The sequence below is a fragment of the Neophocaena asiaeorientalis genome, unplaced genomic scaffold (genome assembly GCF_003031525.2).
Source record: "Neophocaena asiaeorientalis asiaeorientalis breed wild unplaced genomic scaffold, Neophocaena_asiaeorientalis_V1.1 scaffold220, whole genome shotgun sequence".
NCBI classification, from domain to species: domain Eukaryota; kingdom Metazoa; phylum Chordata; class Mammalia; order Artiodactyla; family Phocoenidae; genus Neophocaena; species Neophocaena asiaeorientalis.
The window spans coordinates 4,213,227-4,238,773 of record NW_020174042.1 but is presented as its reverse complement, the minus strand read 5'-3'; the positions used below and the strand labels follow the sequence as shown (position 1 = coordinate 4,238,773).

At 43.6% G+C, this 25,547-nt stretch overlaps 1 protein-coding gene across 1 annotated transcript in view; it reads left to right on the top strand.

The window, feature by feature from the left end:
• Positions 1-317: 317 nt before the first annotated feature.
• The window catches only part of SLC28A3 (solute carrier family 28 member 3), a 57,562-nt gene continuing 32,332 nt past the window's right edge, over positions 318-25,547 (top strand). The window contains exon 1 of the mRNA XM_024753843.1: positions 318-520. Within this exon, the coding sequence (XP_024609611.1) occupies positions 443-520 (78 nt within the window). The 5' untranslated portion in view covers positions 318-442. The remainder of the gene's footprint in view (positions 521-25,547) is intronic.

Genomic DNA, 25,547 nt, shown 5'->3' with positions numbered 1-25,547 from the left:
CCCAAGCAGGGACCGAGTGCAGAAGTCTGCTCACTTGGTAGCAGCCAGTACTTATGTTCCCTGCCACCAACCACTCCCAGTGCCCAACACCAGCACAGGAAATAGATTCCTTCCCTCAACACTGTAGAGAAAATGTCCTTTTCTGTTTTGAGCGGCACAGGAGTCTTCTTCCTGGAGTGTAAATGGGCCGGCGGGAATGAGGATAAGAAGAAGGATTAATGAGGTGGGTGGACCTGATCTGGAAGTGCCCACCCCGCCCCTTGCCACTCCTGCCTCAACCCAACCAGGAGACTTTGGTCAAAGTTTCCAAGCTGAAGCAGTGTCCACGTTCCTACAATAGCAGGTGGCATCCTGACCTAAAGAAGAGGCAGTGTTCTATTTCACAGGTACAGGGGATCTCCAGCCCAAACATCTGAAAAGAATTCGGAGCCCAGGCAAATCCATGAGCAGCAAAAACTCTTTGGAGCTGCAGAGGACGGCAGCACTCACAGCTGAGGGCTGCAGCAACACTGGCTTTCAGGTGAGCAGACCTTTCCTCTTGTTTAAGACCAAGTAAATGGAAGTAATGCTCTTTCCTTGACTTTCTGGCAAGTTTCTTAACTACAGCAGAGAGCTTCTTGGAACGCAATAAGATTTTTAGTGGCACTCTTTAAGCCTATTATTTTTCCTTCTTGGGTTCTTCTCAGGTTGACAAACCTGAAAAGTCTCTTAACCGAAACTGTTTTGGTCCCTGCCACCTAAAGACAAGATTGTCCTCTCCTACTTGTGTTTAAGGCTCATATGGCACAGATATAGTTTTGTTTTGTTTTTTTTATGTATTTATTTATTTATTTTTGGCTGTGTTGGGTCTTCATTGAGGTGCGTGGGCTTCTCCTTATGTTGGCTTCTCTTGTTGTAGGGCACAGGCTCTAGAGCGCAGGCTCGGTAGTTGTGGCGCACGGGCTTAGTTGCTCCGCGGCATGTGGGATCTTCCCGGACCAGGGCTTGAACCCGTGTCCCCTGCGTTGGCAGGCGGATTCTTAACCACTGCGCCACCAGGGAAGTCCACAGATATAGTATTTACCTACAGACATTTTCCCAAAGAACTGGTGAGAGGGGAAGAATGGGGAAGAATCCAGATCCTGGATGTAGTTAGGACCTCAGGGTCCCTTTCTCTTAAACCAGGTCTCAGAGCCCCTGTCAGATGGTGGCCTGGGTACCTGCCCTGCTGCAGGGGGCAGGTACCCAAATCATCTCATGTCATCATCCAAAACTCGCTGAGTGATTAACACTGCTTGGCCCAGGGCTAGGTACCACAGAAGTCCTGTCACCATAAATCACCAGGCTTTTATCTGACTGGGTCTGGGATGGGGATTTTTCGGGGCTGTACCCAAGTATACTTCTTTTTTTTTTTTAAGCACTGAAGTAGCTTACTTCCCTGCCTCGAATTAGAATGAAATATATATTTTAAAATTTTTATTTATTTATCTATTTTTGCTGTGTTGGGTCTTCGTTTCTGTGCGAGGGCTTTCTCCAGCTGTGGCAAGTGGGGGCCACTCTTCATCGTGGTGCATGGGCCTCTCACTGTCGCGGCCTTCCCTGCTGCGGAGCACAGGCTCCAGACGCGCAGGCTCAGTAATTGTGGCTCACGGGCCTAGTTGCTCCGCAGCATGTGGGATCTTCCCAGACCAGGGCTCGAACCCGTGTCCCCTAGCATTGGTAGGCAGACTCTCAACCACTGCGCCACCAGGGAAGCCCCCAAGTATACTTCTTTTCCTAACCTGACACTCAACATGGGAAGCTCACATGAGCAGGTGTCAGCAATCTCTTGGGCTTCAGCTTCAATAAACAGGCAAAACAAATGTTTAGGCACTAACAAAGAAAGGAACAAGGAAGGTAAAAGGGCTTTGACTGAAGTTGACTCAAGTCCTGAGTCTTCTACTCACAAGTTATTGTAACTTCCTTGATCTTCGGTTTAGTTATCTGTGCATGTGTCACAGTCATGCTTATCTCATAGATTATAAGTATAGGGGATGAAAAATCTTACCCTCTACCCTCTAATGTTCAGTTCCTGAGGTCTGTGAATTAAACTGACAAATGGCAGATAAACAGGAGCAAAGGCATATTAATAAAAATATTTATTAATATTTTTAATTTTTTGTACACATAAAAGTGACAGAAAAGAAGGCTTCACAGGAAAGAAGGGAACATCCCAAAGAAGCAGTAAGACTCAGAGGCTTATATACTATTTTAAAAAGGAGATAGGGGCTTCCCTGGTGGCGCAGTGGTTGAGAGTCCGCCTGCCGATACAGGGGACACAGGTTCGTGCCCCGGTTTGGGAAGATCCCACATGCCGCGGAGCAGCTGGGCCCGTGAGCCATGGCCGCTGAGCCTGCGCGTCCGGAGCCTGTGCTCCACAACGGGAGAGGCCACAACAGTGAGAGGCCCGCGTACAAGAAAAAAAAAAAAAAGGAGATAAATTGTGGAGAAGTGACTAGACAAAGGAAAGAGTGGTTGGGCTCTTAGGGCAAATAAATTGTGGGAAAGTGTTGAGGAAATATATGGAGGTAACTACTGGAAGATAAGGTTTGACCATGAGGTATCTCCTCGCCATTTCTGTCTCCAGTGACTATGGTTGTTCTTTGTCTGTTATGGGAGAGGGCAACACTCGCACAAGGGAAAATTATGCCCTGTTTTTAAGCAGATAGAGGAAGAGAAGAGATATCTTCTAAGAATTATTTTGAACTGAAGGCAGACACAGAAAGAGCTCTCGGCTCTTCCTCTATCTGCTTAAATATGGCATACTTAAGCCAAAGTGGCATATTTGGAGTGGCATATCCTGATCGCCATCATAAGTGAGAAAAAAGCATAAAGCAGGGAGCCTTTTCTGATTCAAAAGAATGGAAGGGTTGGAGTGGGATAAAGGGTCAAAGTGAATATGGCAGCAAGAGAAAGGCATCTGCAGTGGAGAAGGGTGCCTGTTGCCAGCAGCTGGCTGCCCATGGTCAGTGAGCAAGACACAGAGCCCCTGAAAGCCGCCCTGTTTTCTATCCCTCACACTCTTCTCCCACAGCAGAGCATCTCCAGGCCTCAGGGTGCAGAGCAGTGCCTCTCAAACCCCGCAGAGTACCACACACCAGCACCAGCAAGCGTTGACCAGGTTATTCGTCCAGGGCTTCTCCTTCAACGAGAATTTCCAGAGACACGTATTTACTCAGCAAGATTGTTAACTGCCCCCTGGATGTGGCCACTGCTAGAGAGGGAGACAAGTTCAAGAAGGAATAGTATGCTAATCTTGCATCACAGATGTTCGGAGAACATCAGTTAGAGCTTAAGGGTGGGCAGGGATTTCCCAGTTGAACAGGGAGGGGTGTCAGCAGAGCATCACAAATAAAGAGAACTGTCTGTACCCAGGCCCAGGGGCCTGAAACAGCCTGTGTGCTTGGGGTAGAGAAGATGCGGACCTGGGGCTGGGGAGTAGGGAAAGGGGGCAGGCTGGCGTCAGGTCACGTGGCCTAGGCATTTGAGAAGAAAGCAATCAACGTCTACACTCTCGGGAATTCCCTGGAGGTCCAGTGGTTAGGACTCCACACTTTCACTGCTGAGGGCCCAAGTTCAATCCCTGGTGGGGGAACTAAGATCCCGCAAGCCACGCAGAGCAGCCAAAAAAAAAAAAAATCTACACTATCAAATCATTAAAGGACTCTACTAGCCCTGTTAAAGATGGACAAAAAATGGCAAGAGATTTGTGTGTGGTTGGGACACCAGTTAGGAGGTTAGTGTGATGATCAGAAGTAGGTTAGAGGCGGTGGAAACTGACGCAGGGGGAAAGTACTTGTGCTCCTAAGAGGCCACTGCGTGGAATTGGGCAGAAGTCAGGGTGAGGAGTCAGACCTGCTCTGCCTGTGAATATTTCCACGTCCTCCTCTGTAATATATGCAAAAAATACATGTAATATATGTTTTTAAAATGCTGTCTTAGTTCACTCAGGCTGCTGTAACAAAATATCTCGGACTGGGTGGCTTATAGACAGAAACATATTTTTCACAGTTCTGGAGGCTGGGAGGTCCAAGATCATGGCATCAGCAAATTCTATGTCTGGTGAGGGCCCCGTCCTCACATGGCCAAAAATGCAAGGGAGCTCTCTGGGCTTTTGTCTGCACAGCTTTGGATCTTAGTTCCCCGACCAGGAATTAAACCCGTGCCCTCAGCAGTGAAAGCATGGAGTCCTAAGCACTGGGACTAACCATGGAGTCCTAACCACTTCCCTGGGACCACCAGGGAAGTCCTCTGGGGTCTTTTATATAAAGGCACTAAACCCATTCATGAAGGCCCTTCCCTCATGACCTAATCACCTCCCAAAGGCCCCACCTCCTAATACACCATGCGGGGCATGACATTTTCAAAACAGGAATTTGACGGGGGGCGTGGTGTGTGGACACAAACGTTCAGACCGTAGCAAGTGCCTAGCACAGTGTGAACATAGTAACAGTAGCTCTTGGTGCCAGGACAGGTTAAAGTCCACATTTCTAGCTTGAGATATCCACTTGGAAGTGATTCCCTTTACGTAGATAGGAAATCTAGGAATCGGGTTGGAGCAAGGAAAAGAATGACTTCATTTTGAGGCTGCTGGTGGAAATTATGATGCTGAACATCCAGATACAGATATAAATGGAGCAGGAAGCTTTAGGCACACCTGCACCTGGAGCCTGGAAGGGGACATTGTACGTTTGCGGGCTGTTAGCACAGAGGTGGCCAGGGTGTGGACGAGACCACTGGGAGGGAAACCTGGGAAGTGCCAGTGTTTCAGGAGCAGCAAAGTCAGAGAAGTCAGAGGATGAAACAGAGAAGCCAGAGGGAGAGAGAGGACAGAACCAGAGGAGGGAAGGTCTGGGGAAGCAGAGGGGAAAGAGAACCACAAGGTGAAGAGCAAAGACCCCTCCACGGTATGGAAGAGACACGTTCATCTGATTTGCTAATTAGGATATTACTGGTGACCGGGGCTGAGGGCCGGGACAGTCTGTGTTATAAGTGGGAGTTAAGAGACTGGAGAAAACGAGGACAGAAAGGACATTCCCCTGGCAGAGAGGAGAGGAGAGAAGAGGGACAGGCTCGGGAGAGGCAAGATGGAAATTGTAGGCAGGGTTTTTCTTATCATTGTAAATTATGATATGCAGAAAAACACATAAAACCAAATAGACAACATATTATAAAGTGCGACCCAGGTCAAGAAATAGGACATTGCCATCCCTTAGCTCGGACACCCCTGCCCTGCACATTCTGTTCAACTGCCCCCCCCCTCAGGCATAACAAGGTTCCCAACTTTGTGGTAACTACTTCGCCGTTTTGCCTTATGCCTTAACTTCTAATTATGAATCCTTAAACACTGCCTTTACCTGTTTTTGAACTTTATATAAGTAGAAAACCTCAAAAAAAATTATTTGCTTCTTTTAGAACATTTATATGGAATTAGGTAAGATGAATCATTTTGTATCTGGCTTCTTCCAGACCGGGGCACGAACCCGCGTCCCCTGCATCGGCAGGCAGACTCTCAACCACTGCGCCACCAGGGAAGCCCCCTTTTGCTCAGTTTTATATTTCTAAGATTCAGCCATAGTACTGTGTGTAACCAGAGTTCATCCAATTTCCTTGATACACAGTATTCTCTGTCAATACTACACAATTTATCTATTTTACTGTCAGTGGACTTTGCCTCGTTAAGTCTGGAGCTTTGGGGAACTTCAAAATAACAAAGGCAGCTATGAATATTCTTGTACGTGTCTCCTGGTGAATAACGCTTGTATTTTGGGGTTATACGTAGGAGTGGAATTACTAGGTCATTGGGAATACATATACACTTTCAACTTTGATAATAATTCCAGACTGGTTTCCTAAGTGGTTTTACCAGTTTATACTCCCATCCACAGAGTGTGAGTTCCTATTACTTCACAGCCTCAACAACATTTATCGGGTTTGTTAATTTCAGTGATTCTGGTAGGTGTATAGTCATATATTAGGGAGGTTTGATTTTAATTTTCTTGTGTTATTGGCCATTAGATTCCTACTTTATGAAATACTTGCTCAAGTCTCTTGTCTATTTTCTCTACTGGATTTTGTCTTTTCCCTATTGATTCGAAAGAGTTCTCTTTCAAAATGAAAGTCTTCTATCACTCTGAAGCTGTCTTTCGCTCTTTAACATTTTGATAAACAAAAGTTAATTATATTGTGGCCCCACTTATCAGGTGTTTGTTTTATATATCCTGTTTAAGAAATCACTTTCTACCCTGCAAGATCATGAAGATACCCTCTCATATTTTCTATAAACTTGTTCTTGCTTTCTACATTGAGGCCTCTAGTCCCTCTGAAACTGATTTTTATGTATAGTGTAAGATGAGAGTCAAGTTTTCTGTGTTTCTACATGGACATTCAATTATTTCACCATCACTTTAAAAAGAAAAATCTTTTCTTCACTTGACAAATACCACAAATTCCAAGTCTATCTTTGGGGTAAGTTTTTTTAGAATAGGACAACTGAAAGATTTTTTTCAAACTCAAAGAAGGGGAAAGGATCCAGAGAAAAGGAAGAGATGAAATTGACAGCAGGAGAGGTGGGATAAAACTCAGAACTTCTAACGGTGAAAATCCAGGCAAGTTTTTTTTTTGTTTTTTTGTTTTTTTGTTTTTCGGTACGCGGGCCTCTCTCTGTTGCGGGCTCTCCCGTTGCGGAGCACAGGCTCCGGACGCGCAGGCTCAGCGGCCATGGCTCACGGGCCCAGCCTCCTCCCAGACCAGGCCAGGAACCCGTGTCCCCTGCATCAGCAGGCGGACTCTCAACCACTGCGCCACCAGGGAAGCCCCCAGGCAAGTTTTTGAACGAACCTCTGTCCTAAAGCATGTCCCTTAGAATCCCAGCACAAGTGTTCTCCTGCCCATGAGTAAACATTGATCTTGCCATGAGTGGCCGTTGGAGGCACAGGGCCCATCCTTGCTCTGACATCGGTTGGGTAGGACCCACTAATGAATGTCCTGAGACAGCCCTAGACTGGAATTGTGCCTCTACTCTACACATACACAGAGGAAAGCCAGCTCACTCCATGATTCACCTGGTGAGCCAGTCAGGTTTGGAGAGATTGTTAAATGGAGCTCAAAATTTGGGAGGTCATATAAATGCTGGAATGTTGGCATAGACTTTGAACCCAGATTCTTTGAATATATAAGTTCTGAGGTTGGAAGAGTGCTGTTTCTTCAACACATTAATCAGGGAGATCAGCATGAATCACACTCAGATAACTGAGTATGTTTTCACGTAGCTCAGGACAAGCTTGGCTAGAGCTATCTAGACGCTTTTTTTTCCCCACAAGTAAATTAAGACACAGAAAATACATGATAATAGAGTTGCCATATGACCCTGCAATCCCACTCCTGGGCGTATATCTGGACATAAGTATAATTCAGAAAGATATATGTACCTCTATGTTCATAGCAGCACTATTTACAATAGCAAGACAGGGAAGCAGTCTAAATGTCCATCAACAGATGAATGGTAAAAAATGATGTGGTACATATATATACAATGGAATATTACTCAGCCACAAAAAAGAAGGAAATAATGCCATTTGTAGCAACATAGATGGACCTAGAGATTATCATCCTAAGTGAAGTAAATCAGACAGAGAAAGACAAATATATGATATCACTTATATGTGGAATCTAAAACAAACGATACAAATGAACTTATTTACAAAACAGAAATAGACTCAGACATAAAATACAAACTAATGAAGAAATGAAATTGAGTTATTTGTAGTGAGGTGGATGGACCTAGAGTCTGTCATACAGAGTGAAGTAAGTCAGAAAGAGAAAAACAAATACCGTATGCTGACACATATATATGGAATCCAAAAAAAAAAAAAGATTATGAAGAACCTAGGGGCAGGACAGGAATAAAAAGGCAGACATAGAGAATGGACTTGAGGACACAGGGAGGAGGAAGGGTAAGCTGGGACAAAGTGAGAGAGTGGCATGGACATATATACACGACCAAATGTAAACTAGATAGCTAAAAAAAAAAAATAGATGGATAGCTAGTGGGAAGCAGCCGCATAGCACAGGAAGATCAGCTTGGTGATTTGTGTCCACCTAGAGGGGTGGGATAGGGAGGGTGGGAGGGAGGGAGATGCAAGAAGAAAGTGATAGGGAACATATGTATATGTATAGCTGATTCACTTTGTTATAAAGCAGAAACTAACAAACACACCATTGTAAAGCAATTATACGCCAATAAAGATGTTAAAAAAAAAAAAAAAAAAAAACTTATGGCTACCAAAGGGGAAAAGGGTGGGGAGGGAGGGATAAATTAGGAGTTTGGGATTAACAGATACAGACTACTATATATAAAATAGATAAACGATAAGGACCTACTGTATAGCATGGGGAATTATATTCAATATATTTTAATTACGTATAACAAAATAATCTGAAAAAGAATATATGTATAGAACTGAATCACTCTGCTGTACACCTGAAACTAACAAAACATTGTAAATCAACAATACTTTAGTAAAAAAACAAAAAATAATGTGGCAATTCTGGAAAACAGATACATCCCCGTTTCTCCAGGCTTTATGGTTGTTGCTGTTTGTTGCTGTTGTCATTATTGTTACTATTTGTTTCTTTAGTGAATTAACTGAAATAATTTTATGTAGTCTGCATTTATTGTCATGTGTGGCCACTAAAGTCTCTGCTCAGTTAGTTTAAGGATCTGATATAAATTCCCAAGTGGCTGGAACCAATAAATCTCCCAGGCTTTGCTGAGGGCTCTGTGTGCCTGCTGGGGAGATTGCCTTCAGTGCTCAGGCAAGCTGGCTACAGTTCTTTGTTTACTTTACTCCCTGCCTCTGTTGAGTTTCAACATCAGCCAGAGATGAGAACTTTGATTTTTCTCAGGTCTTTCTCAAGCATGCACATGACTCCGGGCATGTCCCTGGGCTTCTAATTTCCCAGGAATATCAGAGCGTTTCAAAGTCCCTTATGGATATCTCATTCTCCAGCTTTTCCTTTAAATTTTTGTTTATCTTGTTTTCTCCAACTGTTATCACCACCTCAGGCAGCCGCCTACCTTAAACCATTGCCCGCAGGAAAATAGCACTGGGTGAACTCTAACTCAGATTAAATAAAGACATGCCTTGTGAGTGGGATTTTCTGAGGAACTGCAAGACAGGTCAAATAATGGCAGTTATCTTGGAATTGGACTTTGGGAGAGTGACAACCCCATTTTGCCTCATTATTTACCCATTAATATGAGACAAGGCTCTCTGCACCATGAAAAAGTGTCACAGTCCAAAAGGGGCCAAGAGAGGCATAACAGCTCCCCTTCTGGACCACCCAGTTGCCTTATTTTGCTGACATGCTCAGCTTTGGAAATGTACCAATCATTTTACCCTGTCAGTCACATCACTTTATAAGTTTGCTAGCTTTTAAATAATTTATTTTAAGTATTTATTTATTTGGTTGCATCAGGTCTTAGTTGCGGCAGGCGGGCTCCTTACTTGCGGCTCAAGGGCTCCTTAGTTGCAGCGCACCAGCTCCTTAGTTGCTGCTCGCAAGCTCCTTAGTAGTGGCATGCGAAATCTTAGTTGCGGCACGCATGCAGGATCTAATTCCCGGACCAGGGATCAAACCCGGGCCCCCTGCACTAGGAGCACAGAGTCTTAACCACTGCACCACCAGGGAAGCCCCAAGAATGTTTATTTTTCTAATTCTCATTACTGCATTCTGAGTTTCTCATCCAGTCAAGTCCTTCGGTTCAGGAACACTTACAAGGAGGAAGTTGCTTAGAGAGCACTGGTCTGACTTGTGCAGCCAGGGAGGTTTGAAACAAAGTAATTGCTTAATTACTTAATTGCTTAATTGAGGACTGAGGTCAGACCCAGGGAGATGAAGCAGCTGGGGAGCAAAGGTTTAGGCACAGGTTATGTTGGAGTCAGCAAGGCAGGGCATAAAGTCAAGAGAAGATATTTCTAGGAGTCAGCAAATGTGAGGCTTTCTGTTGACCCACACAGCCGCTTCCTTGTTCCCCTGCAGAGCATGAGGTCTTGAGGTCAGGGAAGAGGGAAGAAAGAAGTGGGAAAGGAAGAATTTAGAAAAGCACACGTGGGGGTAAGTACTGTGCTCCAAGTACTGACCATAGCGTATGTGGTTCTGACCTTGGCTGCAGATGGCAAGGGGCCTCTTGTTAAGGAGGAAGTGGGAGAGGGAGGAAAGGGGTGAGCTCCTGAAAAAAGCCAGACAGTTGGTGGGTGGGTGGGAAAGTGAGGGTGACAGCAGGGCACAGACACTGAGACTGAAAGCTACATACTAAGTCATTACAAGGAGGGCAAAAAACCCCTTGGGTTGAGCCTTCAGAGCCAGGCTGCCAGGTCCGCCATTTAGGCAAGTGACCTAACCTCTATGCCTATTTCTTCATCCCAAAATAGGTACTAACACCCTGCAACATAAGACTTTTGGGAGATTAATGTAAAGCACTAGTACCTAGCAAGTGCTCAAGTATCAGCAACTATTATTTAAACCATTTACGTGGGGAGGCTGTTTTGGTGCAGGCCAAACCAAATTTTCAACTCCAGGTGTGAAGTCTGTCTCTTCTCATAGCAAATACTGGAATCCACTGATAGAAAAACTGTGAGAGATGCCAACATGCAGATCTGAATTGTTACCATGTCAACTGAACGTAAAACCTCATGTCCCTGAGGTCTCCAGCACGCTGGAGAGCTCGGCCCTCAACATCTGTCTCTCTTCAAAGTACTGTAGAAAGTTATTTACAGATATTCTGGTTCATTTTGATTCATGTTCTATTTAATCAAATGAATTTCTTTTAAAATTTTTATACACTGTTAAGTTTATTTGATGTGTTTCTAGCACTTAATTACTTAATTAGTACTCCCTGGAAAGAAGTGCTTGATGGCTAAGGTGACTTTAGAAATCACCAAAAAGCAAATTTTTTTCCAACTATGAGCAAATTCAAATGCCTATGACATAACGATGTGCAACTGACTTGTATAAAATACTCCAGTTCTAAGTAAGGATAATACTTAGAAATAAATGACCGTAAAGCCCCACAATAAAATAAGAATCAGATAGGCACTACTGACTCAAGCTTTATCCTGCAGGTGATTCAGGCTTTGGCATAAAACACACCTTTCTTCCCCACTCCCGCACCTCGTGGCTTGAGGGATCTTAGTTCCCGGACCAGGGATCGAACCTGGGCCCCCTGTAGTGGAACCTCAGAGTCCTGGACCACCAGGGGATTCCCTAAAACACTCCTTTACATAAAGAGGGCTGGAGAGTAGCTGAAGCAGGAACCAAAAGTAGACTTGGAGTCGATTTCACTGAACTTGCAGGAAGGTCCCAAGTTGTAATACCCACTGTATAAACCAGTGGTTGCAAACGCAAAGCAGGATTTTGAATAGCTTAGGGGCTATTCAAGATAATACAAGATGAAGTTACAAGATGAAGGTGTCATTAATGATATCTGATGTCTCTTGACACCACCTGTATCTCTCCTTCCCTATTACCCTTTTCTTCCTTCTTATTCTGTAGTACTCCAATAATAGACTTTAATAAAAGCTGAAGCCATGTTTTCTGCTCTTAATTTTAGAAATAAAATTAAGAAATAAATTTAAATATTAGAAATAAGTCTTTCAGTGACTAATCTGACTAAATTGCTTCACAGATAAGTGTTATTACATCCTTCATAGCTTTTGTATATTATAAATATTAGACAGCGTAAATTTCTTAATCTTTTGATCTTTGGCTGACAGGAGGCCTACAGAAGGAAGACCACCACCAGTCTTGTGGCCTATGGTGAAAGCATTTTTATAAACAAAACACAATCCACAGTCACCTCACCATCTGAATTTTTTTTTTCTTTTTTTTTTCTTTTTTTTGCGGCACGCGGGTCTCTCACTGCCGGGGCCCCTCCTGCTGCGGAGCACAGGCTCTGGACGCGCAGGCTCAGCGGCCATGGCTCACGGGCCCAGCCGCTCCGCGGCATGTGGGATCTTCCCGGACCGGGGCACGAACCTGTGTCCCCTGCATCAGCAGGCGGATTCTCAACCACTGTGCCACCAGGGAAGCCCTCACCATCTGAATTTTGATCCCTTCAGACAGACTGGAGATTTGCCTACTAAAACAAATCAGAGAAGGAAATGAGAGTAAGAAGAATCTTAATTTCGACTGAGAAATTCAAAGGGATTTTATCCTTGTTTATTAATTTTTTTCTCAACTGTAGGAAGATGTTTTCCTTATAAGAGCACCTCCGGTTCCCCTGGGACTAAATGGGTTGCATCTTTGGAATGTCAGACACAGCCAAGTTTATTCCAGTTAACCCGTAGAAGTAGTACCTTGAACTTTTTAATACTCCTTATACCGACTATAATTAATGATCAATTAAATAATTTATGATTGACAGCTTTTCCTCTAAACTCCGTGAGAACAGGGACTGTAATGCAATGCCTTGTAACTAATACAGTGTCTATGCCATAGTAGGTGCACAGTAAGTTTTATTAAAGGAATGAATGAGAATGCTTGGGATGGAGCCCCAAGGAACTATATGTAACATTAAGGGTTGAGTGAAAAGGCTTATACGGTACAGGAAAAGGAGAAGGAGAAGTACAGATGGTAGGAAAGAACTAGCAAAATGTGATCACAGAAGTCAGGGACAAGAATATTTTAAGGAGTAAATGGTCCACTATATATGATGAAAACTGGACTTAGGGAAATGGAAACCATTGATTACTTTAGCAAGGGTGATTTCCATTTCATATTCACTCTTGAACCCAAGCCATTTTGGCATGGGTTCAAGAGTGAATATGAGGCAAAAAATGGAACCAGTGTCTTGTCTGATCAGGCTGCTATAACAAAATACTACAGACTCAGTAGCTTAAAGACAACAGAAATTTATTTCTGGAGACTGGAAGTCTAAGATCAAGGTGTTAGCATGGTCAGTGTTCTAGTGTGAGCCCTCTTCCTGGTTTAGAGCCAGCACCTTTGAAACTACCATGTCGTCACATGGTAGAAGAGGCTCGGTATCTCTGTGGGCTAACTTTTATAAGGGCACTAATTATTCCCATTCATGAGTGTTCCACCCTCAAGACTTAAGCAACTCTCAAAGGCCCTACTTCCTAATACCATCATTTTGGGGGGTTAGAGTTTCAACATAATGATTTTGTGTGTGTGTGTGTGTGGTACACGGGCCTCTCACTGTTGTGGCCTCTCCCGTTGCGGAGCACAGGCTCCGGATGCGCAGGCTCAGCGGCCATGGCTCACAGGCCCAGCCTTTCCGTGGCATGTGGGATCTTCCCGGACCCGCGTCCCCTGCATCGGCAGGCGGACTCTCAACCGCTGCGCCACCAGGGAAGCCCCAACATAATGAATTTTGAGGCGACACAAACATTCAGACAGTAGCAACCAGTAAGTGCAGATAGAAAACTGGTGGGGTTTCTTTGGTTTTTAAATTTTATTTATTTATTGTTTCTGGCTGTGTTGGGTCTTTGTTGCTGCGTGCGGGCTTTTCTTTGGTTGCGGTGAGCGGGTGCTACTCTTCATCGCGGTTCACCGGCTTCTCATTGCGGTGGCTTCTCTTGTTGCAGAGCACGGGCTTTAGATGCGCAGGCTTCAGTAGTTGTGGCATGTGGGCTCAGTGGTTGTGGCTCTCGGGCTCTAGAGCGCAGGCTCTGTAGTTGTGGCACACGGGCTTAGCTGTTCCGCGGCATGCAGGATCTTCCCGGACCAGGGATCGAACCCGTATCCCCTGCACTGGCAGGCGGATTCTCAACCACTGCGCCACCAGGGAAGCCCAGAAAACTGGTTTTTAATGGGAGAAGAATTCTTGGCTTCACATATTAAAAAATTGATAAAGATGCAACTATTAGAAAATCAAGGGAAAAGAGGGTTGAGTAAGGCAGTGCATGGGAAAGCACAGAGCACTGTGTAAGAAGTCCAGATGTTGTCATATTATTGCTGTTAGGATTAGCTTCTCCATGCGTGTCTTGAGACCTCTCCCTCTCAAATGTATAGTAGAAGTTCTTGTGGGAGGGTCTTCAAGTATTCAAACAACAGCCTAAGTCAAAGAAAAGCAAAAGAAACAATAACAGGAAATTGGAACCAGGCTGAAATAATCACACATTATCAAGTACAAGTATGAAAAACTAAGATAAGAGTGAAAGACAACCCAGCAGGAGAAGGGCAGTGATGTCTCGGAGTGTACAATTCTACATTTATACGACTTTTAGCTAGTTCCAGGATCTGGAAACCACATGTGAAAAAAGGAAAACATATACATATGTGTTTTTGGAGAAATTTAACTCCACTATTGGTGATGAGTTGGTTAGTGTGGTGACAGGTCGACCATCCCATTATAAAGTTACATTTCTCTCTTTCTAATTAGTAAGTGATCTGAGCAGTGATTCTTCAGGCTGTGTGAATATCCAGTTCCCCAGCACATTTCACCGCATGGTTTTTGCATCCATTGATGACCCTTTCCTGGATCAATGATTAGTTCGGGAGTTGCAAAATGGTAACTTTCATTTCTTCAGTATTCCTTACCCCACATTGTTTTGAAAAGAATGAACTTCCCTTTTTTTGTCTTTCTCTCTTTTTTGAGCATCGTTGTAGACTAACGTTCCCTTTTATTCAATGTTTTATAATCAATTACCAACATTATTTGTTTCTTCCAACACTTTTTATGAAATTTTTCAAACAAACAGAAAAGTTGAAAGAATTTCATAGTGAACATCACCCACATTCTACAAGTTACATTTTACTATCCTTTATCACAGATTTTTTCATCTATGCTGCCCTCTATCCATCCATCATTCCGTCGTATTTTTTGACATAAGTTGCAGTTATTATTCACATTTTTTACTTTTTGGTACTCAATTTGTCCCAAATTTGGCCAGTGATCAGAGTATATAAAAATGAGGTCATGTTAATGGTTTTTACCAGGTTCCTGCTTCCAGACTACCAGAATCAGGAGTGGGGCTGAGGGTTGGCCTTCATGGCACCTCTATCTTGCCGCATTAGTGGAATGGCCCAAACAAGTGGACATTGCATGCAGCAACCAATCTCCAGCCTACCTGAGCTTGTCTGGTCTGGCACCAGAATTACATTGGAAGCTAATCTGCATTTCATCTTTTAAATATAACCCAGGACTCTGATCATTTCTGATAGAAAAATACAACCTCTTTTAGAAAAATTGTATGACATCAGCCTCGGACAATTAAGCAGGAAGCTTAACCATCACTCATTTTCTCTTTACTTCAAGAATCTATATGAACCAGGTGCTAAGTCCTTTATTCTTGGGCATTTTTGGACTTATCTGACTAGTAGATTTACAGGATGATAATATGGACAGAACCAGAAGTAAAACCAGGACCTCCAATGACAAACAAGAAAAAAAAAAGGTCCATATTCTCTCAGATGTATCCATTTATGGTGGCTTCATAAATAAGAGATACATCAGGTGGGGAGTGGGCAGGGAAACCTTTCCCATGAGCCTGAGGAGAAAGGGGCACATTCTACTCCACAGACCAAGAGGAGATTGAACTCCATGTTTGAAATGTATGTGACAGATGCTGAAGTGCCCTCACTACATAGAGCTACTAAGTACAAGTAGAAAAAAGAATTCGTATCTATTGCATAATTTACATCCATGGCATTGAAATTAAAGTGGTTATTGGAACTTGCCACTGGACCTTGCTGGGGTTTTTTTTCCTTGTTTTTTAAAGTGTTAATAAAGATGCATATATGTTATGTTAATAAAGATGCATATATGTTATTCTATCACAAATTAATTTTAATATTTTAATAATTGTATTTCAATATAATTGGCTTCCTTTTAATCCTATATATTTAATTTTATGTATTTTAAAACACTCTGAAACGGGTGCGTCAGCTCCACCAACTGCCCTGCTTTAGGACAGTTCCCAGAAGTTGCACATAGCTTCCATCACAGTGGCAGAACTTCATCATAACCACTGGGAGTTTAGGAAATATGCCTTTTTCTGGGAAACCATAGGCCCTGCTAAAATTCAGAGCTGTATTTCTAAAGGAAATGGGGAAGAATAGATGTTGGGGACAACTAGAAGTCTTGGCCATAATATTATATTTTTTATTGAAGTCCAAGAGCTGTTAATTAGATTCCTATTTTTTGTTGTCATTTTGGTTTTCCTTTATCCTTACTCTCCCACTTGATTTGTCATAGACTGAAAGAGTTCTCTCAACCTCTTTCTAAATGTGTCTCTAGATTTTTCTCCCAGTTTCCGTTGTTAATCTATGCCACTTGTACATAGATAGCCATCCTTGAGAGAGTGAGATTGGACCCCGAGCACTGGCTTCTTTTTGGATGTGGTAATGGAATTTTTGTCCTCTCTTCAGCCTTGATTGATTAAGATGATGACCACTGCATGTTTTACCTTTCTGAGTCATTTTCAGTATATGGTTGTGTTCTGTTATTCCATCTGACTCAATCAAATAGATTTGCTTGCCCTTAGCTTCTCTCATCATATTTGATGTGATTTTTTTTAAAAATTTTTCATTGGTTTGGTTTATTTTTGTTTGGTTTCTTCTGAAGACATATTTTGTTTGTTTGTTTGTTTGTTTGTTTTAATGGCTCCTTTTATAACCAACTTAAGATTGTAATCACAAAATTTCTATATTTTCTACTTTCCATTCTTTTATTTCCTTCTCTTCCATCACTTAATTTTAACTGACTATATATCTTTTAGTGTTTACCTTTCTATCTTAAACACTGCTACTTATAATCTCTTCCAGCTCCCAGAAATTAAAAGTTGAGGAAACTGGCATATTTATCCTACCATCAAAATTTTTGTTTCCTTCTCCTTCAAGTGGTGCTTTGATAATCTTTTCTACATTATCAGAGGTTGTGATGTTTATAATTTGTTCTGGAAACTTACTCCCTGGAGTTGTTTTGGATTTCGATTCATTAAAAAGATTCAAAACATGCTATCACTTCTTTTGCCAAAATTTCTCCATTTATCATTGTTTCGCTGGTTCTTCCTCAAGGTGTTTCTTCAAGAAAGCTCACAGAAGTCATATTCCATGAATACTTGCATGTTTAAATGTATTTTTTTCTAAATCCAATAAATAGAAACCTTCCTCTAATTTTTCTCCTTCAGGTACAGAACTCTGACTCTTTCCACTTCTCCTTATGTCTCTATCCTTAGAGCTTCCTTTTGCCTATGGCTTACAAAGATCACGAGGGGAGAATGTCATCAGTGTTCTGTAGCCCTGACTCCTTGCAGCCAACTCAAAGCTCTGTTCAGAGCATTCAGAGGTGACAGAGAATTGTTCCAGGGCAGTGTGATAACGAGTCCCAGGCTGGTCAGGTGGTTTCCTCGGCACCCGGTCTGTGAACCCACACAGCCTGGCAAGAAAAACAGGCACATCTCACAGAGAAGCAGTCTAGCCAGTGCCCATCACCTCACATTATGGGTTACGTAAACCCAAGACTTGAGCCAGAGGTTACCTGAACCAAGAGGGTCAGAAAGATCAGAGGCTTCTGGAATACTGCCTTTGAAAATGCAACCGTTCCAAGGTAATGCTCATGCAACTTGAAAGAAAATTTTAGATAGAACTAGCCTTAAAATATTTGACATTTGTAGAGTTTTAAAATAGATAGACAGATAGATAGACGGATGATAGTTAAGAGGGGGGAGGAATGATTGCAATTTGAAGAGATTAGATTCACAAAACAGATGTTGACTTTTACATGCCAACTTTCAACAAGAGGACAAAGTGGTGAAGAGGCGCCACCACTTTGAGCGGTTGGGCCCCTGCCGCAGTAGGTGGGCCGCGTCACGCCACCTCTGGTCCGTAGCTTTGCCTCCCTCTCCTGTTCTGCCGCGGGCCCATGATGCCGCAGTACCAGACACAGGAGGAATTCAGTCACGCAGTGGAGAAACTCTACCTCGCAGACCCTATGAAGGCACGTGTGGTTCTCAAATATAGGCATTCTGATGGGAGTTTGGGTTTTAAAGTAACAGATGATTTAGTTTGTTTTGTGTATAGAACAGACCAAGCTCAAGATGTAAAGAAGATTGAGAAATTCCACAGTCAACTAATGTGACTTATGGTGGCCAAGGAATCCCATCAGTGTTGCCATGGAAACGGACTGAATGTTTTGAAATGAAGACTGTTTGTCATGTTCTTAGGAAGTAAATATCTTTTGAATTTGAGAAAGTGTTCGGACAGGAAACACTTTATGTAACTAAGTGGGCTATTCAGAAGCCAAGAGATCATTTTCTTAACGTTTACTTTAGAGGGCTAGGAATGTAAATGCTTTCAGTTAGAAAGCCTTTATTTAGTTTTGGAAATGGAACAAGGAATGCCGCTATCTTGGAAACTTTTTGAAGATTGTTTGATGTTAGGCAAAATAAAAACTTACTCTCTTGGTAAGTTTGTAACAGTAATTTGAAAATGAGATATCAAGAAAAGCCAATTCTTCCTTAAATTTAGTTAATCTGTCTTTAAAAGAAAATTAAATGTTAACCGTTTTGCCAGATTGATATATTTCTTTTGGAGCATAAATTTTGTGCTGTTGATGACCAGCAAATACAAAATATTTAACTGGAATTAACTGTACACAGCAGTATAGCTGATTATGTATGGTAGTGTAGTCTCTATATCTAAAAATAACTGAAAACAAGTATGCTTTACCTTAAACTTTACAAAGTTAAACTATATATTATGTTTTGTTTTATTTTTATAAATTTATTTAATTATTTTTGGCTGCGTTGGGTCTTCGTTGCTGCGTGCAGGCTTTCTCTAGTTGCAGCAAGCAGGGTCTATTCTTCGTTGCTGTGCAAGGGCTTCTCATTGCGGTTGCTTCTCTTGTAGCGGAGCATGGGGTCTAGGTGCATGGGCTTCAGTAGCTGTGGCACGCAGCCTCAGTAGTTGTGGCTCGCGGGCTCTAGAGCTCAGGCTCAGTAGTTGTGGTGCGTGGGCTTAGTCGGTCCACGGCATGTGGGATCTTCGAGGACCAGGGCTCAAACCTGTGTCCCCTGCATTGGCAGGCAGATTCTTAACCACTGCGTCACCAGGGAAGTCCCTGGGTTTTTTTTTTAACATCTTTATTGGGGTATAATTGCTTTACAATGGTGTGTTAGTTTCTGCTGTATAACGAAGTGAATCAGCTATACATATACATATATCCCTATATCTCCTCCCTCTTGCATCTCCCTCCCACCCTCCCTATCCCACCCCCCTAGGTGGACACGAAGCACCGAGCTGATCTCCCTGTGCTATGTGGCTGCTTCCCACTAGCTATCTATTTTACATTTGGTAGTGTATATATATCCATGCCACTACATCTGCATCTTTATTCCTGTCCTGCCCCTAGGTTCTTCAGAATCATTCTTTTTTTTTTTAGATTCCATAAACTCTATTTTTAAATATAAGGGATTCATCATATCATTAACTTGTTGAGCAGAGACTTACTCTGAATCTAATTTTCAGTGCTCAGAAACATCTGCCATACTTTAAATGCATGAACAGAATGCTCACTAATGGATTGAAACAACCATATTACAGAAATATATGCCACATATTTGCCATCTATATTTTCTCAGAAGGGCTAAGGATTATTTGAACTGTTAAATTTTTGCATACCTCTACGACACCCCAACCCATTTCTCTCATTACTTAATCAAGGTGTTAAGCATGACTGTCACAACTGTTCTCCATTAAACCAAAAATATGATATTATTTGATATTTATCTTATATTTATAACTTGAATTTTACCACCTAAATATAATGTTCACATGTTGATTCCTACATTAAAATATTTTTTGTTAGGAATTTGTGTGTTAACCAACGTTTTAACATGGAAAGTTCCGTTAGCCATATGAATCTTGGCATGTTTCAGAGAGATCGGTAAATAAAATATTACATGAATAAAAAAAAAAAGGACAAATTGACTAAATGCCCCAGAGCAAGCAAGCAAGTAGCAAACTAAACCATAAAATTAACCTAAAAGTCAATGAGTACTTACTGTGTGTGGCACCAGACTGATCACACAGCCCCGCTAGGTAGGTAAAGAAAGCCATGTTCCCATGTAATAGGGTATGAGGCCTCAAGAAAGTAAGGCTGGGGCTTCCCTGGTGGCGCAGTGGCTGAGAATCTGCCTGCCAATGCAGGGGACATGGGTTCGAGCCCTGGTCTGGGAAGATCCCGCATGCCACGGAGCAACTAGGCCCATGAGCTACAACTACTGAGCCTGCGCGTCTGGAGCTTGTGCTCCACGACAAGAGAGGCCGCGACAGTGAGAGGCCCGCGCACCGCGATGAAGAGTGGCCCCAGCTCGCCGCAGCTAGAGAAAGCCCACGCACAGAAACGAAGACCCAGCACAGCCAAAAATAAATAAATAAATAAAATTTAACAAAAACAAAAAAGAAAGTAAGGCTGGATTTGAACCCAGGTATGACCACGGAACCCAAGAGTTTTATCATAATGCAACACCAATTCATACAGATAATTTACCAATATTCCAAGAAGCAGTTATCTAAGATTTATGTTGAGTCACTGCCTGTGATCTCTTTATATCGCATTTTGGAATTTTAAGTTATTGTTTGAGGCTGTTGTCCTAGTCTAGTCCCATTCCATGTTCAGAGAAATGGATACAGAAAGGTTAGATCACTTGAAGAAGCTCAGAAAAGCAACTGAAACTGGAGATGTATTACTAACACCTTCACTTAGACATTTAAGGCTTAGAATATTAAAACATAAGATAACCTTCTTAAAGAAATAGAGAAAGTAGTTCTGTGCTAGTCCTGTACCACTTGTAGAGACACAGCTTTATCTGTTACTTTAAGTTTGAGAGCCCTTTTTCCATTCATTCAGAAACAGTCATTGAGCACTTCCATGCCTGGCACGGTGCTGAGCACACAGTATTCAGCAGAGAACAGAGAACAAAGTATCTGCCTTCTCAGCTTAGAGTCCAGGGGGTAAAATACAGGTTTACACAGTCCCCAGTCCAAATGACATCACATTCCCAGTTTTGTTGCTGGCCTTGGGACTTTGACATCCATGGCAACATTTAAGGCCTGCCTTGCTCTCAGAATGCACCACATTGATTGCTTCTGTTACTGAATTAAACACAAGGCCTCCATCTCGGGGTAGCCAAACCAAAGCCCCCTTGGTTCAGTGAGGGAGTTCTTTCCCACCTGGGCTCATGCTGCCAATAATGAAACTGAGCTTGGTGCAAGCCAGATGGGCTTTTATTCTATAGCCAGAGAATAGAGAAGGGGAACTCATGCTCTAAAGGCACCTTCTCCCTGGAGGGAGTGAGTAAGGGAATTCCAAGGGTTAGGAGGCAGACAGGTCATCAGGCTCTAGGAAAGAATGGAGATGTCCAAGGGCAGCTGGGGCATGCGCAGTCTTCCACACTCCTTTGCACACGGCACGAATTGTGCCTAGCAGAGTACAAATCCCGCCTTCCGGCGGAGATCTTAGCACGGTAATGGAGCAAAGGTAACTCTTGATACCTCCAGGTTTCATCTGTGCAGGCGCCTTCCTGTGGTCAAGTCAGAGCCCACTCTGGGGGGTTGACCACTGCATATCTCTCAAAGCATGTATCTCTCACAGGACAGCTGCAAAGCACCTCTGCCAAACACCAGGTACTTTTGAAACAAACACAGAGATAGATCAGGCAAGTGTCCTTCAGCTCTCAGGAGCTGGTATGGAAACACAGAGATAAATCAAGGCAAGGAAAGTGGTGACCCTTAGTCTACTTTGTCCACTATCTGGTTTTACTGTGGGCCTTTGTGGCAACCTGTTGATAAAACACAACTAGCCTGCATGGCTAAAAACCAGTTTCTACCCCTGGGGCCTGGGCTGCATAGCATGGATGACACTTCCAGGAAGTTTGCATTAAAGGTGTACAAAGATGTGAAAATAGATACACACACACATACATATGTAGAAAATTAAATAAACAACTTTTATCACCAATCTAATCTATGCTGGCATAAAGCCCTCCACCCAAGGTATATTATCCCCCTAGAACTCGCCAGGTAATGCTAAGCCCTAGAACGAATTAAAGAACTTCACAGCGACTTCCCGGGATCCTTGTCAACATCCCTTTGCCAGCTGGGAAATGTCCATCTTTCATAAACCTATATGCTCCACGTCCAACCAAAGGTTAGGGTCAAAGTCTACTTGAGTGAAGGTTTCCGTCCTTGCCCCAGGTCTCAAAGCCCAGCTGTGCCCCCTCAGCAAGGTCAGTCACCCAGTCAGAACACATGGGGCCAGAGCAGCTTCTATAAGGAAGGTGGAAAGAAAGGCCCCCCTGGCACAGTGATGCTGAGTCTTGGCAGAGAAACCGCAGCCGAGAAATGGAAGCCACGTTGTTCAATCAGGGCCACAATGGGAGGGAGAGACCAAGTGAGTGGAGCAGGCACAGTTAGAAGAAGAAAGAATGTCAAACTCATGGAGACATGACCAGCCCACAAATGCAGGAGTGTCCATTCGTGTTACTTAAAGGGCACAGTTGACTTAGAACCAGTCTACGGGGTCAGAAGGCCACCGTGCTGGCATGAGAAATGACCACCAGAACCTAAATAGAGTTTAAAAGTCGCCACAAGCCTTTCTGGAATCTTCAACACCTCTGTCATTTCTACTCTTGTCTAGAGTCCAAATCAGGCTTTCTTAATTGAAAGGGAATTCAATCTGTAGGTACACTACTATGTCTTTAGACATTCCCAAGGCCAAAGGGTCTTGGCCCAAGGGCCAAACTCTATGAGTACAATATGGCCTGCAGTTGGACAGTGTGAGTTCAGATTCCATCTCATCTACTTCTGGTTGTGCAACCTGAGTCAAGTAATCTTCTCTTTGCCTTAGCTTCCTCATCTATAAAAAGAGGGATCCTGGTACCCACCTCACAGGACTCTTAGGATCAGACTTCATTTTTTCTTTTTTCTTTTTTTTTTTTTTTTGGCTGTGAGGGGTCTTCATTGCTGCACGCAGGCTTTCTCTAGTTGCAGCGAGCAGGGGCTACTCTTCATTGTGGTGCGTGGGCTTCTCATTGTGGTGGCTTCTCTTGTTGCGGAGCACGGGCTCTAGGCTCGCGGGCTTCAGTAGTTGCAGCACTCAGGCCCTAGAGCACGTGGGCTTCAGTAGTTATGGCACGTGGACTCAGTAGCTGCAGCACACAGACTCTAGGGTGGGCGGGCTCAGTAGTTGTGGCGCACAGGCTTAGTTGCTCCACGGCATGTGGGATCTTCCCAGACCAGGGATCGAACCTGTGTCCCCTGCATTGGCAGGCGGATTCTTAACCACTGCGCCACCAGGGAAGTCCAGGATCAAATACTGATACAAAACATTGCAAAGGGTTTCATGATGTGTCTTGTACCTACTAAATATTATGTAAGTTTAGGTGCACATAAAAGCGAAAACCAAAAGTAATAAGGGAGAAGTTTGCTTCCTGCAGGTAAGTCAGGAGGTGGTAGCACAGCTCAAGGTTTTCAGGGGCTCAAACCCCCCGCCCTCCGGTTCACCATTTTGACATCACCAGGATGGGGCCCGGGTGTTCATGTCCCAGCTGGAACCATCCACACACCAGGCAGCAGGACAGACAAGAAGATAGAAGGGACAAAGAGGACCTGCCAGCCATCTCTTAAGGAGCGACCCCAAGCTGCCCCACTCAGGGCTCCACTTCTATTTACATTTCATTGGCCAGAACCTAGTTAAAGGGAAGCCTAGAATCATAGCCTTCATTCTGGGTGGCGATGTGTTCAGCTAAAACTCTATAGAAGGGGACCCCCTCCACAAATAGATGGCGGGGGAGGGTGATTTCAGTTTTCAGAACTTCTATGTTCTAGAAGTTATATGGTTTAGAAACTGAATGAAAGGAAGAAATTAATTAAAAAGGCCTCTGTCCACCTGTATCCCCTGGAACAGCCACTGTAGATCTATAGTTGCTCGAACAGCATGGAAATGCAAGATCAGAAAGACAGGTAGGGGGCTTCCCTGGTGGCACAGTGGTTAAGAATCCGCCTGCCAGTGAAGGGGACACAGGTTCAAGCCCCGGTCCGGGAAGATCCCACATGCCGCCGAACAACTAAGCCCATGCGCCACAACAACTGAGCCCGTGCTCTAGAGCCCACGACCCACAACTAGGGAAACCCACGCACTTAGAGACCCTGTTCCGCGACAAGAGAAGCCACCACAATGAGAAGCCCGTGCACCGCAACGAAGAGTAGCCCCCACTCGCCGCAACCAGAGAAAGCCCACACCCAGCAACGAAGACCCAACACAGCTAGAAATAAACACATAAATAAATAAATTTATTTTTAAAAAAAGACAGGTAGGGAAAAAAACCCAGGCACCGTGTACTCCTGGCTCAAGGATCTGCCTCCAGAGGGAGCCCAGTGCAAGATCATACCCTTAGGACACTCAGCCACTAACACTAAGTAGAGAAATTAAAAGTGGTGTGCTGTAAATTGCTTAGAAATACTCATACACGACACCCACAATGTTGTTACCCATTCGGTGGACAGGTGTGTCCTCAGAATACAGTCATGGTTATAGGAGTCCGGTGTACTAAGTTATCTATTAATCTGAATTGCTAAATAGATGGAAAGAAACAATGAGCTAAGAAGTAATTATGGGCCACCTGTTATATAGCTCCCAGGACTCCAGTTTAAAAAGAAGCAGAGATATAGGTGTTTTAAGGGTCATTTTTCAGGCACCAATTAACACCCACAAACACCCCAATTGTTTCTATTGGAAATCCTCAGCCGGGAGATATTGTTCTTCTGAAAACACTAAAAAGCCCAAGCATGGGGGCTTCCCTGGTGGCACAGTGGTTAAGAACCCGCCTGCCAATGCAAGGGACATGGGTTTGAGCCCTGGTCCAGGAAGATCCCACATGCCACAGAGCAACTAAGCCCGTGTGCCACAACTACTGATCCTGCGCTCTAGAGCCCCCGAGCCACAACTACTGAAGCCCGTGTGCCGCAACTACTGAAGCCCGCGCGCCTAGAGCCCGTGCTCCGCAACAAGAGAAGCCACCGCAATGGGAAACCCGCGCACCACAACGAAGACCCAACGCACCGCAAGGAAGACACAGTGCAGCCAAAAATAAAAATCAATCAATCAAAAAAAAAAAGCCAAAGCATGTAATCTAACAGAGGTAAAACAATCCCATTAATGTTACAAATACATCCATGGGTGCTCTTGTTGCCGCTTATGCCCACCCCCACACCAACCCTCCCCCCCTTCCTCTTTCATTAACTTTAAAAAGGACAGCTCCACCCTCTTGTTCCACAAGGAAGTCTCAAATTCTGCCACCAGGTGGCAGGAATAATCAGCACCAAGAAGCTGAAGCTCTTGGAACCAGAAAATGTCAGGATTCTGGAAGGGACCATGAGAACAAGTCGAAAGTATGTTGTCTAGATGGGTGGACGGAGGGGTAGGAAGATATGACCTGCCCAGGGTCACGTGTAATTAGGGACCTAAAGGACCAAGCCCCCTCTGTTACCTGTGTCCTGTTTTT